Raw genomic sequence first — 14,667 nt, 5'->3', positions numbered from 1 at the left:
AAAGTGAGTTTTCTGGGGCTTTCCTATACGCTGATCACGGAACTGACATCTAAAATTCAGTATAAAATAAAGTACTACGGAAAACAGGGGGAAACAGGGTGCAACAGGGGGAAGAGGGGAAAGAATTTAAAAATACAGGGCAGGGGTAGAAAGCACTTTGAAATATGTCTTCCGGGGTCTTTCAATCTGCTGATCCTGAAACTGACATCCAAAATGAAGAAAAGAAAACGAGAATCATGAAAACCGAACATAACTGGAGGAAATAACGGAAAAGGGCAAGGGATGCCTGACTCCTGAGCCAGCTGCTTATGGCTAATAAGTAGGCCTATGAACAAATAACTCGCTTAAGTATCAAACTTTTACCTTTCTTGAATCACAGACATTTCTTACAACCATTTGAATTGCCAAACATAAAGAAAACAACCGTTGATCACCGGTAGTGATCACAGTATAAAACTTCCGCCATTATAAGTAAAATTTGCACTTTCGAAGGCAATATCGTTGAATCATACGTTTTCACGTTTTGCAAGATTTCCGGTTTCACCCTCAAACTCCCCCCAATGTCACCAGATCTGGTCGGGATCTAAAATGAGAGCTCTGAAGCACAATATCCTTCTAAATATCAAATTTCATTAAGATCTGATAACCATTTCGTAAGTTACAAATACCTCATTTTTTCCAATTTTTCCGAATTACCCCCCCCCCCAACTCCCACAAAGAGATCAGATCCAGTCCGTTTATGTTAACCACATATCTTGGAATTGTTCTTATTCTTCCCACCAAGTTTCATCCTGATCTTTCCACTCTAAGCCTTTTACAAGATTTCCGGTTCCCCCAACTCCCCCTAATGACACTGGATCCGGTGGGATTTAAAATAAGAGATCTGAGTCACGAGATCCTTCTAAATATGAAATTTCATTAAGATTCGATCACTGCTTCGTAAGTTAAAAATACCTCATTTTTTCTAATTTTTCAGAATTAACCCTTCCCCTAACTCCTCCAAAGAGAGCGAATCCGTTCCAGTTATGTCAATCACGTATCAACGACTTGTGCTTATTTTTCCCACCAAGTTTCATCCCGATCCCTCCACTCTAAGCGTTTTCCAAGATTTTCGGTTCCCCCCTCCAACTCCCACCAAAGGTCACCAGATCTGGCCTGGATTTAAAATAAGACCTCTGAGACACAATATTCTTCTAAATGTCAAATTTTATTAAGATCCGATCACTCCTTCGTAAGTTAAAAATACCTCATTTTTTCTAATTTTTCAGAATTAACCCTCCCCCAACTCCCCCAAAGAAAGCGGATCCGTTCCGGTTATGTCAATCAAGTATCTAGGACTTGTGCTTAGTTTTTCCACCAAATTTGATCGCGGCGATCCCTCCACTCTAAGTGTTTTCTACGATTTTAGGTTTTCCTCTCCAACTCCCCCCAATGTCATCGGATCCAGTCGGGATTTAAAATAAAATCTCTGAGACACGAATATTAAATTATTAAATTTCTAAATATTAAATTTCATTAAGATCCGACCACCCGTTCGTAAGTTAAAAATACCTCATTTTTTCTAATTTTCCAGATTAACCGTTCCCCCACTCCCCCCCCAGATGGTCGAATCGGGAAAACGACTATTTCTAATTTAATCTGGTCTGGTCCCTGATATCATGCCAAATTTCATCATCCTAGCTTATCTAGAAGTGCCTAAACTAGCAAAACCAGGACCGACAGACAGACAGACCGACAGAATTTGCGATCGGTATATGTCACTTGATTAATACCAAGTGCCTTAAAAACAACCCGCGTGGGTCACACGGCACATATTGTAATGTCAAACATGATAGTACATCCTTAATTACAAGTTTTTAATGTACAGCAGCTATAGGACTCTTCTCTGAACAAAAAAGATCGAAGTTCAAATCGCTCTGTAGTAACGAAGTCATATCACATATTTCATCATATGGTTTTTACTTTTAACGTCATTTTGGTTGTCATATACTTCATATGCGAAGAAACTTTTTTTTTGTCAAAAATTGATTTTATTATAAACATTTTAATTTGTTAATTACGAAAGGCAACTAGATGTAGCAAGTATTATCGTACATCTTCCCTTGGGGAGAGAAATTTTCCGTGTGACAATTTTCGGGGCGAGTTTTCCCTGAATTTCTTTTCTTTTAAGAACGCAGCAACGCGCGACGGGTAAGTATATCATAAAGGTAATTTCATATCCAACTTACTTCATTGTGAGGAAGACCAGCAGCAGAAAAAATGGGAATTTTCTGACCCCGAGCAATCGAGTTCATCACATCAATTGATGATACTCCTGTTTGAATCATTTCTTCTGGATAAATACGGGACCAGGGATTAATTGGCTGACCTAAAAGCAAGTTTGATTGAAAAAAAGAGGAACAAACACAGGTTGGCAAACAGAGAATCGAGGGTCAATAATTCTAATAGCAATCCCGGTAAAAAAAAAACGAGTTAACAACACAGGAACTAGTAATAGAAAGTCCTTTTTTCATACAATGATTAAAATAGGTGAAAAATCAAGCACACCATTTTAAAGGTCTGATAGAAATAAAAGTAACATTAGCAGCATTTTATTTATTAAATCAGTAGTTCAAGGAAATGTCATCAAGATCAAAAAGTCAAAGGGCAACTGGTTGTAAAATAGAGTTATAGAAACCAGATATTGAAAACTGATTTAAGAATGTAAACAGGTGGTACTCACCCATTTGCTGACTCAGATATTCTGTCTCCGTCTCTCTCTCAAATGTAATCTGAGTTCTGCTTAAAATTAACTATTTTTCCATGAAACCAAGGAATATTTTTCGGAGGATTTCTTATGTTTTCCATAACTTATTTTTAGGCTTTTTTCATTTCTACGCTCCTAAAATTTTAACTCCCCCTCCCAAAAAGTAACTTACGACGAAGTTACTTATCGCAAACATGAAAATCACCCAAAAATTAAAAGTAGAAACAATGATGTTAGCTAAAGATTAGCCAAATGAAAACATGATCTCAATAAAGTTGAAGGTTACAGGTAGGGGTACTGCACCACATTGCTAGTTGGAAACATATCCTTTTTGTGTTAGTGAAATAGATGTAAATTGGCAATATTATCAAAGAAAGGCTTCATACCAGACAAAAATATGATGCATGTCTATGAAAACAATCTGCTTTTCAAACGTCAGCCCCCTCTGCCCAAAAAATATTTTCCAAGCTCCCCTAAGAATAATGATCGGTGCCTCTGAGACTATGCATTGTCATACAAAAGCAAACGAATTATGAAAACTTAACATATTGCCACTTGCCACCACCACAAAATTAGCACGATCCTCACTATATCTTGAGAAAAAGTCTCCTTCTGAACGGCATCTGTCTGAGGCACGAGATGGTTGTAATAATGAATAATCTTTTTTTACTATAGCAATATCAATTTTAAAGACTATAAAACGAAAAGAAAAATTTGACATTATAATATACTTTTTTGCTCATTGTAGTACTTAAATCACAATACACTTGAGCCACAGTATAAAAAAAAAATAAAATAAAAAATGCGTTTTTGAATTCAAAATCAGTTCTTTTCGGGTGGGATAGCCCAATACGCCCAGTATATCATAATATGCTCAGTATAATATCATTCATTTTCTTAAACAGGAAGCTTCTATAAAACCCAACCTTACTATATCTCCATAGATCAAATCTCTACTTTTTGTTCTCGATTTGGGTTACGAATGCTATATTTTTAAATATAATCAACGTCTCACCTTGAATATCTAAAAACTCTTCGGCCAAAATACTTGGTCCCTTGTCAATGGGCTTACCACTACCATTGAAAATTCTTCCTAGCATATCTTCAGAAACTGGCGTACGAAGGATATCTCCAGTGAAGTCACATATTGTGTTTTTAGCATCTATACCAGATGTCCCTTCAAATACCTAAAATGAGATGGCGAAATTGGCAAATAAAGCAGAGCAACAACATGTAGGGGGAGGGATCCCAAAACTTATCCAACGGATTTCCCCCCATAGTCAGCTTGTTATCTTCACGAAACGTTGCTTTCAAATTAGTTTTCATTACCACCTTTCTACGCCACTGATTTGGTGTATCTAAATGCGTATGGAAGTAAACACCAGCTTAATTTGTAAAGAAAGAGCTCGAAATCCTTCAAACAACAAAAAGCTTGACACTGAAGCTGGTTCTTCAAACAAAAAACGACAAAAAAAAATAGTTAGAAACGAGAAAAACAAATGTAATTTTTTTTAGAAATATTTCTTTTTAAAATATTTGATTTCATTGTATTGTTGCATTACTAAAAATGTATTCCCTTCTATGAATTTATCTGCTTTTTTTGCTCTATTGTTGACATGATAATCATTTTGACGAACTGCCTTATTGACCTGTTAAGTTGTATCTTTTTCTTTACTTGAGAACACTCCTCTTCACACCAGAACACTTCAGGGGATTTCTTGGCATGTTTTGAAAAACGGTCAGAAATCAAACAGTTCGTGGTAACGAACTGTAGTAAGGAGCGACCCGGCTCAATAGTAACCAAAACTCTAAAGAATTGAATTTTGATATCAATAGCTACATCAAAAGAATCGCATTTTAATGCTGATTTTAAATATATAAGTTTCATCAAGTTTAGTCCTACCCATCAAAAGTTACGAGCCTGAGAAAATTTGCCTTATTTATGAAAATAGGGGGAAACACCCCCTAAAAGTCGTAGGATCTTAACGAAAATGACACCATCAGATTCAGCGTATCAGAGAACCCTACTGTAGAAGTTTCAAGCTCTTATCTACAAAAATGTGGAATTTTGTATTTTTTGCCAGAAGACAAATCGCGGGTGCGTGTTTATTTGTTTGTTTTTTTGTTTTTTTTGTTTTTTTCCCAGGGGTCATCGTATCGACCAAGTGGTCCTAGAATGTCGCAAGAGGGCTCATTCTAACGGAAATGAAAAGTTCTAGTGCCCTTTTTAAGTGACCAAAAAATTTGGAGGGCATCTTGGCCCCCTCCCACGCTCATTTTTTTCCCAAAGTCAACGGATCAAAATTTTGAGATAGCCATTTTGTTCAACATAGTCGAAAACCATAACAACTATGTCTTTGGGGATGACTTACTCCCCCACAATCCCTGGGGGAGGGGCTGCAAGTTACAAAGTTTGACCAGTGTTTACATATAGTAATGGTTATTGGGAAGTGTACAGACGTTTTCAGGGGGATTTTATTTTATTTGGGGGTGGGGCTGAGGAGAGGGGGCTATGTTGGAGGATCTTTCCTTGGAGGAATCTGTCATGGGGGAAGAAAAATTCAATGAAAAGGGCGCAGGATTCTGTAGCATTACTATAAGAAAACAATGAAAAATAAACATGAAGACGTTTTTTCAAATGAAAGGAAGAAGTAGCATTGAAACTTAAAACGAACAGAGATTATTGCGCATATGAGGGGTTCTAAAAATACTTTAGCATAAAGAGCGAGGTATTTAGGAGGAGATAAATACCTTGCTCTTTATGCTAAAGTATTTTTAGTAATTTCAACTATTTATTCTACGGCCTTTCTGATTCAGGGGTCATTCTTAAAGAATTGGGACAAAACTTACGATTTAGTGTAAAGAGCGAGGTATTAACGAGGGTACAAACCCCCTCGTATACATAATAAAAATACAAGGTTATGAAAGTTTGTTACGTAAGTTAATTCTTAAGTTACGCATATTTTTACTAATAAAAACGTTCGTTAAAATTAAAAGTTCTAGTTGCCTTTTTAAGCAACCGAAAAATTACAGGGCAACTAGGCCTCCTTCCTCACCCCTTATTTCTCAAAATCATCTGATCAAAACTAAGAGAAAGCCATTTAGCCAAAAAAGGAATTAATATGCAAATTTCATTTTAATAATTTATGTGCGGAGAGCCAAAACCAAACATGCATTAATTCAAAAACGTTCAGAAATTAAATAAAAAAAAAACTAATTTTTTTAGCTGAAAGTAAGGAGCGACATTAAAACTTAAAACGAACAGAAATTACTCCGTATATGAAATGGGTTGTCCCCTCCACAATCCCTCGCTCTTTACGCTAAAGTTTGACTTTTTGCCACAATTCTACTTTTTAAAACAATTAAAAGCTTTAGCGTAAAGAGCGAGGGATTGTGGAGGGGACAACCCATTTCATATACGGAGTAATTTCTGTTCGTTTTAAGTTTTAATGTCGCTCCTTACTTTCAGCTAAAAAAATTAGTTTTTTTTTATTTAATTAAATATAAAAAAACGAGTTTTCTCAACTGAAAGTAAGGAACAACATTGAAACCTAAGACGAAAAGAAGTTATTTAGTATATGAAGGTGGCTGTCCCTTCCTCAACCCTCGCTCTCTACGCTAAATTCTTAAGGTTCTTTAAAAATACTTTTTGTTCTATCGCCCTTACTTTGAAGCAGTCTTCCTCAAAGAATTGTGACAAAATGTCAAACTTGGGAATATAAAGCAAGGGTTGAAGAGCGAGCAGCCACCCTCATATACAGAATAATTTCTGTTCGTTGCTCCTTATTTTCATTTGAAAAAAATTTGTTTTTAATTTTTGTCTGTTTTTCAAAACTAGCCAGGATATCCCCCTTCCCCCACATAAAATTCATCACGGAAAATGCCTCCGAAAACTTTTCTCTCTCCAGAAAACTCTCCTCTAGAAAATCCCCTTATCCCCAAAAGAAAATTCCAACCTAAAAATGTCCATATATTTCCAAAAAACAAATACTGTATGTAAACAATGGGCAGATTCAGTAGCTTACAGCCCTTTCCCCAGGAGCTGTGGGAGGTTGTCATCCACGGAGCATGTTTTTTAAACATTTCAACTTGGCAGAATAAAATAGATATCTCAAAATTTCTACACGATGCCTTTGGGGAAAGGGGATGTGGAAGGAGGGCTAGTTGCTTTCCAATCTCTTTAGTCACTTAAAAATACCACTAGAGCTTTTGGTTTTCATTCAAATGAGGCCTCTCCCAATCTTGCAAGACCATTGATTCGATAGGACCACCCGTGGGAAAAACATAAAGAAATATAAAAAATTAAATAAATTAACCGCATCCTATCTACATTTCTGTAGATAGGAGCTTTAAATTTCTACAGTTAAGTTCTTTCACATGCTCAATCTGATGGCATAATTTTGATTAAGATCGCTTGAAGTTTCGGGGGTATTGGCCCCTTTTTCGTAAATCAGACAAATAGTCATTTTTACAGCAATTAGCAGTTTCAACTTATCCATCATTTGCTATGTCAATTGCAAGCTCAAAAGCGCCAAAACATTATGAATGAGAAAACAATAGAAGAACTTTAACACAATCAGGATATAATGTAAAAAAAGTGCAAACATAGTCAAATTTAATTTTGATGCTCCAATTTACCTAGTCTGGCACTTCCAGCCAAAAGCAGAGAATCAGGAGATGGGCACCTGCACTACACAAACCATTGGTCAGCATGAAAAAAGTTTTAGGTAGCCTCCTCCCTCCTGCCATATATTTGTAAGCTATTGAGCTCTTCCCTTCCCATTAGTTTAACATCCTCTAGTTCAACATTCAATACATAGAAAATCTCCAGCCTGTACCTACTCCTATATGGACATCCTTCTACCTGATGTAACCATGTTACCATAGTCATCTTATTTTTTTGCATAAAGAGGAATCAGCCCTGTCTACTTTGGCAAGGCATTTCCTAAATTACCAATTCCCGGTATGGCTTGTTATCATTCTTTTCTAGAATCCCTTCTAAAGCACTAAATTACGCTTAGCCATCATGGGGCTAAACTACAGAAGTAGTTTTTTTTATTGTATTCCATCTTCCTATGCCAAATCTACTCTATTTTTCCAATGCTCTACCTCTTCACATCTGCTTCCCAACATCTCTGAGAATTGGGGATAAAAGTTTCTGGTCTAAAAATGACACTATTCCCTTTAGGGGGTTTGATGATGTGGCAAACCTGCACTTATTTCCGGTTTTTCAATCTGACTTAATGATTCATTTCAAGCTCTGATTATTTTAGGTTTCATTGTTTCATTCATACTAATGTTTATTACTTTCAAGTTTGCCTCGATTATTTGTTTTAATTTCTGTTTGTTTTAGGTTTATTTATTCATTCATAGGAACAATTAATTTTTTTTTTTTTACACTAAGTCAATATACACTGTCATATCACATAGGATAACATTATCTACTATTTTTTTGGTTAAAATATGGTTAAAACAAATCAAAATTCCAAAAACTAGCTAAAAGTTTTAAACTCTACCTGAACAACAGCCTTATTGCCAGAAACCTCAAGTACTTGCCCTGATCTTATTGAGCCATCAGCCAGTCTAAGGTTAACAATTTCAGCATACTTTGGAAATTTTACATCATCAAGAATGACTAAAGGACCATTGACTCCAGAAACAGTCCTATAGGCTGGAATAACAAAATAAAGTTTAAATGGCATAAGGACAAACTATTCCTGCACACAGGGGATGGAGGGGGGATTTCTCTCAGGGTTCTTCAGGGGATGCCCTCCCACAAAAATCAAAAATTTCATAATCTAAATTGATCACATATTTATATGTGCAGTCCCATGAGAACAACAAATCCTACTTTATTGGGGCAAAAATTTTGAGCTGGGCATGTCACCAGTTTGAAAAACACTAATTTAACTTTTGGGGTCCGTACAAACGTGTCATAAGTCCTAGCATATGCCTGGCCTGAGCTAAGACCAACTCGCCGACAGTTGTATTTCCTTGCCAATTTCTAGCTCTTCTATGGTGGTCTTCTGTTTAATCAAACAGTTCGTGGTAACGAACTGTAGTAAGGAGCGACCAGGCTCAATAGTAAACGAAACTCTAAAAAAAGGAATATTGATACTAAAAGATACATCGAAAGAATTGGGATTTTCATGCTGATTTTAAATATATAAGTTTCATCAAATTTAGTCTTTGTCATCAAAAGTTACGAGCCTGAGAAAATTTGCCTTATTTTGGAAAATAGAGGAGAACACCCCCTAAAAGTCATAGAATCCTAACAAAAATCACACCACGCATTCAGCGTGTCAGAAAACCCTAATGCAAAAATTTCAAGCTCCTATCTACAAAAATGTGGAATTTCGTATTTTTTGCCAGAAGACAGATACGGGTGCGTGTTTATTTGTTGTTGTTTTTTGTTTTTTCCCCCAGGGGTCACCGTATCGACCAAGTGGTCCAAGAATGTCGCAAGAGGCCTCATTCTAAAGGAAATGAAAAGTTCTAGTACCCTTTTAAGTGACCAAAAAATTTGGAGGGCACCTAGGCCCCCTCCCACGCCCATTTTTTACGCAAAGTCAACGGAATAAAATTTTGAGATAGCCATTTTGTTCAGCATAGTCAAAAACCATAATAACTATGTCTTTGGGGATGACTTACTCCCCCACAGTCCCCGGGGGAGGGGCTGCAGGTTACAAACTTTGACCAGTGTTTACATACAGTAATTGTTATTGGAAAGTTTACAGACGTTTTCTGGGGGATTTTTTGGTTTGGGGGGGGGGGTTGAGGGGAGGGGGCTATGTGGGAGGATCTTTCCTTGGAGGAATATGTCATGGGGGAATAGAAATTCAATGAATAGGGCGCAGGATTTTCTAGCATTACTATAAAAAAAATACAATGAAAAGATAAAAATGAAAAACTTTTTTCAATTGAAAGTAAGGAGAAGCATTAAAACTTAAAACTAAAAGAGATTATTACACATATGACGGGTTCTTCTCCTAAATACCTCGCTCTTTATGCTAAAGTATCTTTAATAATTTCAACTATTTATTCTACGCCCTTTGTGATTCAGGAGTCATTCTTAAAGAATTGGGACAAAACTTAAGCTTTAGTGTAAAGAGCGAGGTATTAACGAGGGAAAAAACCCCCTCATTTACATAATAAAAATATAAGAAAATAGAAGTTTGTTACGTAAGTTAATTCTTACGTTACGTATATTTTTTACTAGTAAAAACGTTCGTTAAAAATTAAAAGTTCTAGTTGCCTTTTTAAGTAACCGAAAAATTGGAGGTCAACTAGGCCTCCTTCGACAACCCTTATTTCTCAAAATCGTCTGATCAAAACTAAGAGAAAGCCATTTAGCCAAAGAAAAAAATAATAAGCAAATTTAATTTTAATAGTTTATATACGGAGAGTCAAAATCAAACATGTATTAATTCAAAAACGTTCAGAAATTAAATTTTAAAAAAAGCTAGTTTTTTTAAATGAAAGTAAGGAGCAACATTAAAACTTAAAACGAACAGAAATTACTCCGCATACGAAAGGGGCTTTTCCTCCTCAACACCCCGCTCTTTACACTAAAGTTACTTACTGTTTCAAAAATAGAGTTAAGAAAAAGTGTCAAACTTTAGCGTAAAGAGCGAGGCATTGAGGAGGAAAAGCCCCTTTCATATACGGAGTAATTTCTGTTCGTTTTAAGTTTTAATGTTGCTCCTTACTTTCATTTAAAAAAACTAGTTTTTTTTTATTTAATTGAAAAAAGTTTGGACATAATTGTAATGGCATTTATTATCATACTCTGAGGGAGCATTGAATGGAGAACCAAATGGCATACTTTTTTGGAAATTAAATATAAAAAAAACAAGTTTTTTAAATGAAAGTAAGGAGCGACATTAAAACTTAAAACGAACAGAAATTACTCCGTACATGAAAGGGGCTTTTCTTCCTCAACGCCCCGCTCTTTACGCTAAAGTTCGACTCTTTATCTTAACTCTATTTTTGAAACAGTAAGAAACTTTAGCGTAAAGAGCGGGGCGTTGAGGAGGAAAAGCCCCTTTCATATATGGAGTAATTTCTGTTCGTTTTAGGTTTTAATGTTGCTCCTTACTTTCATTTAAAAAACTTGTTTTTTTATTTAATTTCTGGACATTTTTGAATTAATGCATGTTTTGATCTTGGCTCTCCGCACATAAATAATTAAAACAAAATTTGCATATTAATTAATTGCAATTAATCGGAAAGATTTTGATAAAAAAGGAGCAAGGGAGGAGGCCTAGTTGCCCTTCAATTTTTTGATTACTTAAAAAAGCAACTAGAACTTTTAAAATATACGTAACTTACGAAATAACTTACGTAACGAACTTCTATATTCGTGTGTTTTTATTGCGTATATGAAGGGGGTTCAACCCTCGTCAATACCTCGCTCTTTACACTAAAGCTTAAATTTTGTCCCAATTCCTTCCAGAGAAGGACCTCTGAATCACAAAGGCCGTAGAATAAATAGTTGAAATCACTAAAAATACTTTAGCGTAAAGAGTGAGGTATAACAAGGAGGTAAACCCCTCATATGCGTAATAATTTTCGTTCGTTTTAAGTTTTAATGCTGTTCCTTACTTTCAGTAGAAAAAACTTTTCATATTTATTTTTTCATTGTTTTTCAAATAATGCTAGAAAATCCTACGCCCCCTTCATTGAAATTCTCTCCCCCCTGAGAATATATGTAAACATAGGTCAAAGTTTGTAAATTGCAGCCCCTCCCACGGGGACTGCGGGGGAGTAAGTCGTCCCTAAAGACATAGTTATTAGGTTTTTCGACTATGGTGAATAAAATAGCTATCTCAGAATTCTGATCCGGTGACTTTTAGGAAAAAATGGGCGTGGGAGGGGGCCTAGGTGCCCTCCAAGTTTTTTGGTCACTTAAAAAGGGCACTATAACTTTTAATTTCCGTTAGAATGAGCCCTCTCGCGACATTCTAGGACCGCTCAGTCAATACGATCACCCCTGGGAAAAAAAAAAATAAATAAAATAAACACGCATCCGTGATCTGTCTTCTGGTAAAAAATGCGAAATTCCACATTTTTGTTGACAGAAGCTTTAAACTTCTACAATAAGGTTCTTTGATACGCTGAATCTGATGGTGTGATTTTCATTAAGAATGTATGACATTTAGGGGGTGTTTCTAAAATGAGGCGTTTCTCAGGCTCGTAACTTTTGATGAGTATAGCTGATCTTGATGAAACTTATATATTTAAAATCAGCATTTGAATGCGATTCTTTTGATGTTACTATTGGTATCAAAATTCCATTTTTTAGAGTTTCGGTTACTATTGAGACGGGTAGCTCCTTACAGTTCGTTAAGTAAGAAGAGTGAGTAAGTAAGACTTTTCGGTTACTATTGAGCCGGGTCGCTCCTTACTACAGTTCGTTACCACGAACTGTTTGATATTCACTTCAAAACGCCTTCCTGTATCACAATTTAGGACCCAGATCCATTCCCAACAGTTCTATTCACCTAACTAAACTACTGTCCAAGATAGTGAAAATACCCTCATTCAGAATTTTACCCAATCAGAAAATTAAGCCTCATTTGACAACTTTTGACATTCTTGGCCAAAATTATGCTTTGGGGGGGTTGTTTGAAGACTATAGATCTACTTCTTCCCCCTCCATAGAGGACTAATTTGATGAGCCTGGATATAATTTGTGGTATAAAAGTAAAGCTTTCAGAAATAGATATGCAACACAAACAAGGCCAATGAAGCGGTTTTAAGTTTCATAGCTTGCTAAATTCTAGTGTATATGGTTTTGAATAATTTGGAAATCTTTAACTTAAATTTGAAAAAAAATTATTATTGGAATTCTATTACTCTAGAGGAAACTTAAACCAAAATTAAAAGAAATGTCTTTGTTTAACTACTTTCCAAGAAAGCAATATGCTAATCATTTAGAATTTTACCCCTTTGGCTTGTAAATTAATGTAAAACTATTAAAATTCACCATAAAAACAGTATAGGACAGAAATCAAATAGGAAAAAAGTAAATACACCATTAGGCTCTCTATTTATGGAATCGCCCAAACAGAATTCATGTCTGGACTCAAAAATGGCATGAATTATGTTTGGGAAGTCCAGCCCCCATTTATGGAGGCTGGAGGTTCAGCCCAGCCCCATTTATGAGCCCAGGGATAGGCTAAATAAAAAATTTGCTGATTCTGTGGGTTTGCTATTATCTTTCATTACAATCAAACAGTTCGTGGTAACGAACTGTAGTAAGGAGCGACCCGGCTCAATAGTAACCATAACTCTTATAAATGGAATTTCGATACCAATAGCTAAATCAAACTGAAGTAAAATCAAAACTGAATCAAAAAAGTGCATCCATGTTGTCAAAATGGTATTTATATGTAATGTCACAGGAACCAAATAGAGTATTAAGTTGAAACTTTCAGGGAAAGTTAAGGAGGTGTAAAACTAAATAAAAAAGACACATAATTGCCCATCAAACAGTTCGTGGTAACGAACTGTAAGGCCCCCAACACCCATTGCACTTCCTGGCTGAAGGGCCATGAAACGGAAATCAGCACCGCCGGCTTGGATCTTAAGGGTCTAGTGCCGTCTTACTTACTCACTCTTCTTACTTAACGAACTTTAAGGAGCTACCCGTCTCAATAGTAACCGAAACTCTAAAAAATGGTATTTTGATACCAATAGCTACATCAAAAAAATCGCATTTTAATGCTGATTTTAAATATATAACTTTCATCAAGATTAGTCTGACCTATCAAAAGTTACGAGCCTGAGAAAATTTGCCTCATTTTAGAAAATAGGGAAAACACCCCCTAAAAGTCATACAATCTTAACGAAAATCACACCATCAGATTCAGCGTATCAGAGAACCTTGTTGTAGAAGTTTCAAGCTCCTATCTACAAAAATGTGGAATTTCGCATTTTTTGCCAGAAGACAAATCACGGATGCGTGTTTATTTGTTTTTTTTTGTTTTGTTTTTTCCCAGGGGTGATCGTATCGCGGGAGGGCTCATTCTAACGGAAATTAAAAGTTCTAGTGCCCTTTTTAAGTGACCAAAAAATTGGAGGGCACCTAGGCCCCCTCCCACGCTCATTTTTTCCCAAGTCACCGGATCAAAATTCTGAGATAGCCATTTTATTCACCATAGTCAAAAAACCTAATAACTATGTCTTTGGGGACGACTTACTACCCCGCAGTCTCCCTGGGAGGGGTTGCAAGTTACAAACTTTGACCTGTATTTACATATAGTAATGGTTACTGGGAAGTGTACGGACGTTTTCAGGGGGATTTTTTTTTGGTTTGGGAGGGAGATTTGAGGTGGGGGGGGGGGTTACGTGGGAGGATCTTTCCATGGAATAACTTATCATGGGGGAAGAGACTTTCAATGAAGGGGGCGCAGGATTTTTTTTGCATTATTTAAAAAAAAAACAAGGAAAAAAATAAATATGAGAAGTTTTTTCTACTGAAAGTGAGGAACAGCATTAAAACTTAAAACGAGGAGAAATTATTGCGCATATGAGGGGTTTATCTCCTCGTAATACCTCACTCTTTACGTGAAAGTATTTTTAGTAATTTCAACTATTTATTCTACGGCCTTTGTGATTCAAGGGTCATTCTTAAGGAATTGGGACAGAATTTAAGCTTTAGTGTAAAGAGCGAGGTATCGACGAGGGGTGAACTCCTTCATATACACAATAAAAATATACGAATATAGAAGTTCGTTACGTAAGTTAATTTGTAAATTACGTATACTTTTTACTAATGAAAATGTTCGTAAAACAATTAAAAGTTTTAGTTGCCTTTTTAAGTAATCAGAAAATTAGAGGGCAGCTAGGCTTCCTCCCTCTCTCCTTTTTTCTCAATATCTTCCGATTAAAACTATGAGAAAGCCATTTAGCCAAAA

At 36.0% G+C, this 14,667-nt stretch overlaps 1 protein-coding gene across 1 annotated transcript in view; it reads right to left on the bottom strand.

Moving 5' to 3' along the window:
• The window catches only part of LOC136027587 (V-type proton ATPase subunit B), a gene marked incomplete in the record, with an annotated part of 50,914 nt that overhangs the window by 17,548 nt on the left and 18,699 nt on the right, over positions 1 to 14,667 (bottom strand). The window contains 3 exon segments of the mRNA XM_065704972.1: positions 2,229 to 2,368; positions 3,762 to 3,933; positions 8,263 to 8,417. Coding sequence (XP_065561044.1) covers positions 2,229 to 2,368; positions 3,762 to 3,933; positions 8,263 to 8,417 — 467 coding nt within the window.

Source organism: Artemia franciscana, chromosome 5, assembly GCF_032884065.1.
Source record: "Artemia franciscana chromosome 5, ASM3288406v1, whole genome shotgun sequence".
Classification (NCBI taxonomy): Eukaryota; Metazoa; Arthropoda; class Branchiopoda; order Anostraca; family Artemiidae; genus Artemia; species Artemia franciscana.
Note: the sequence above shows the minus strand (reverse complement) of the source record. Positions and strands in the feature narration are given on the sequence as shown.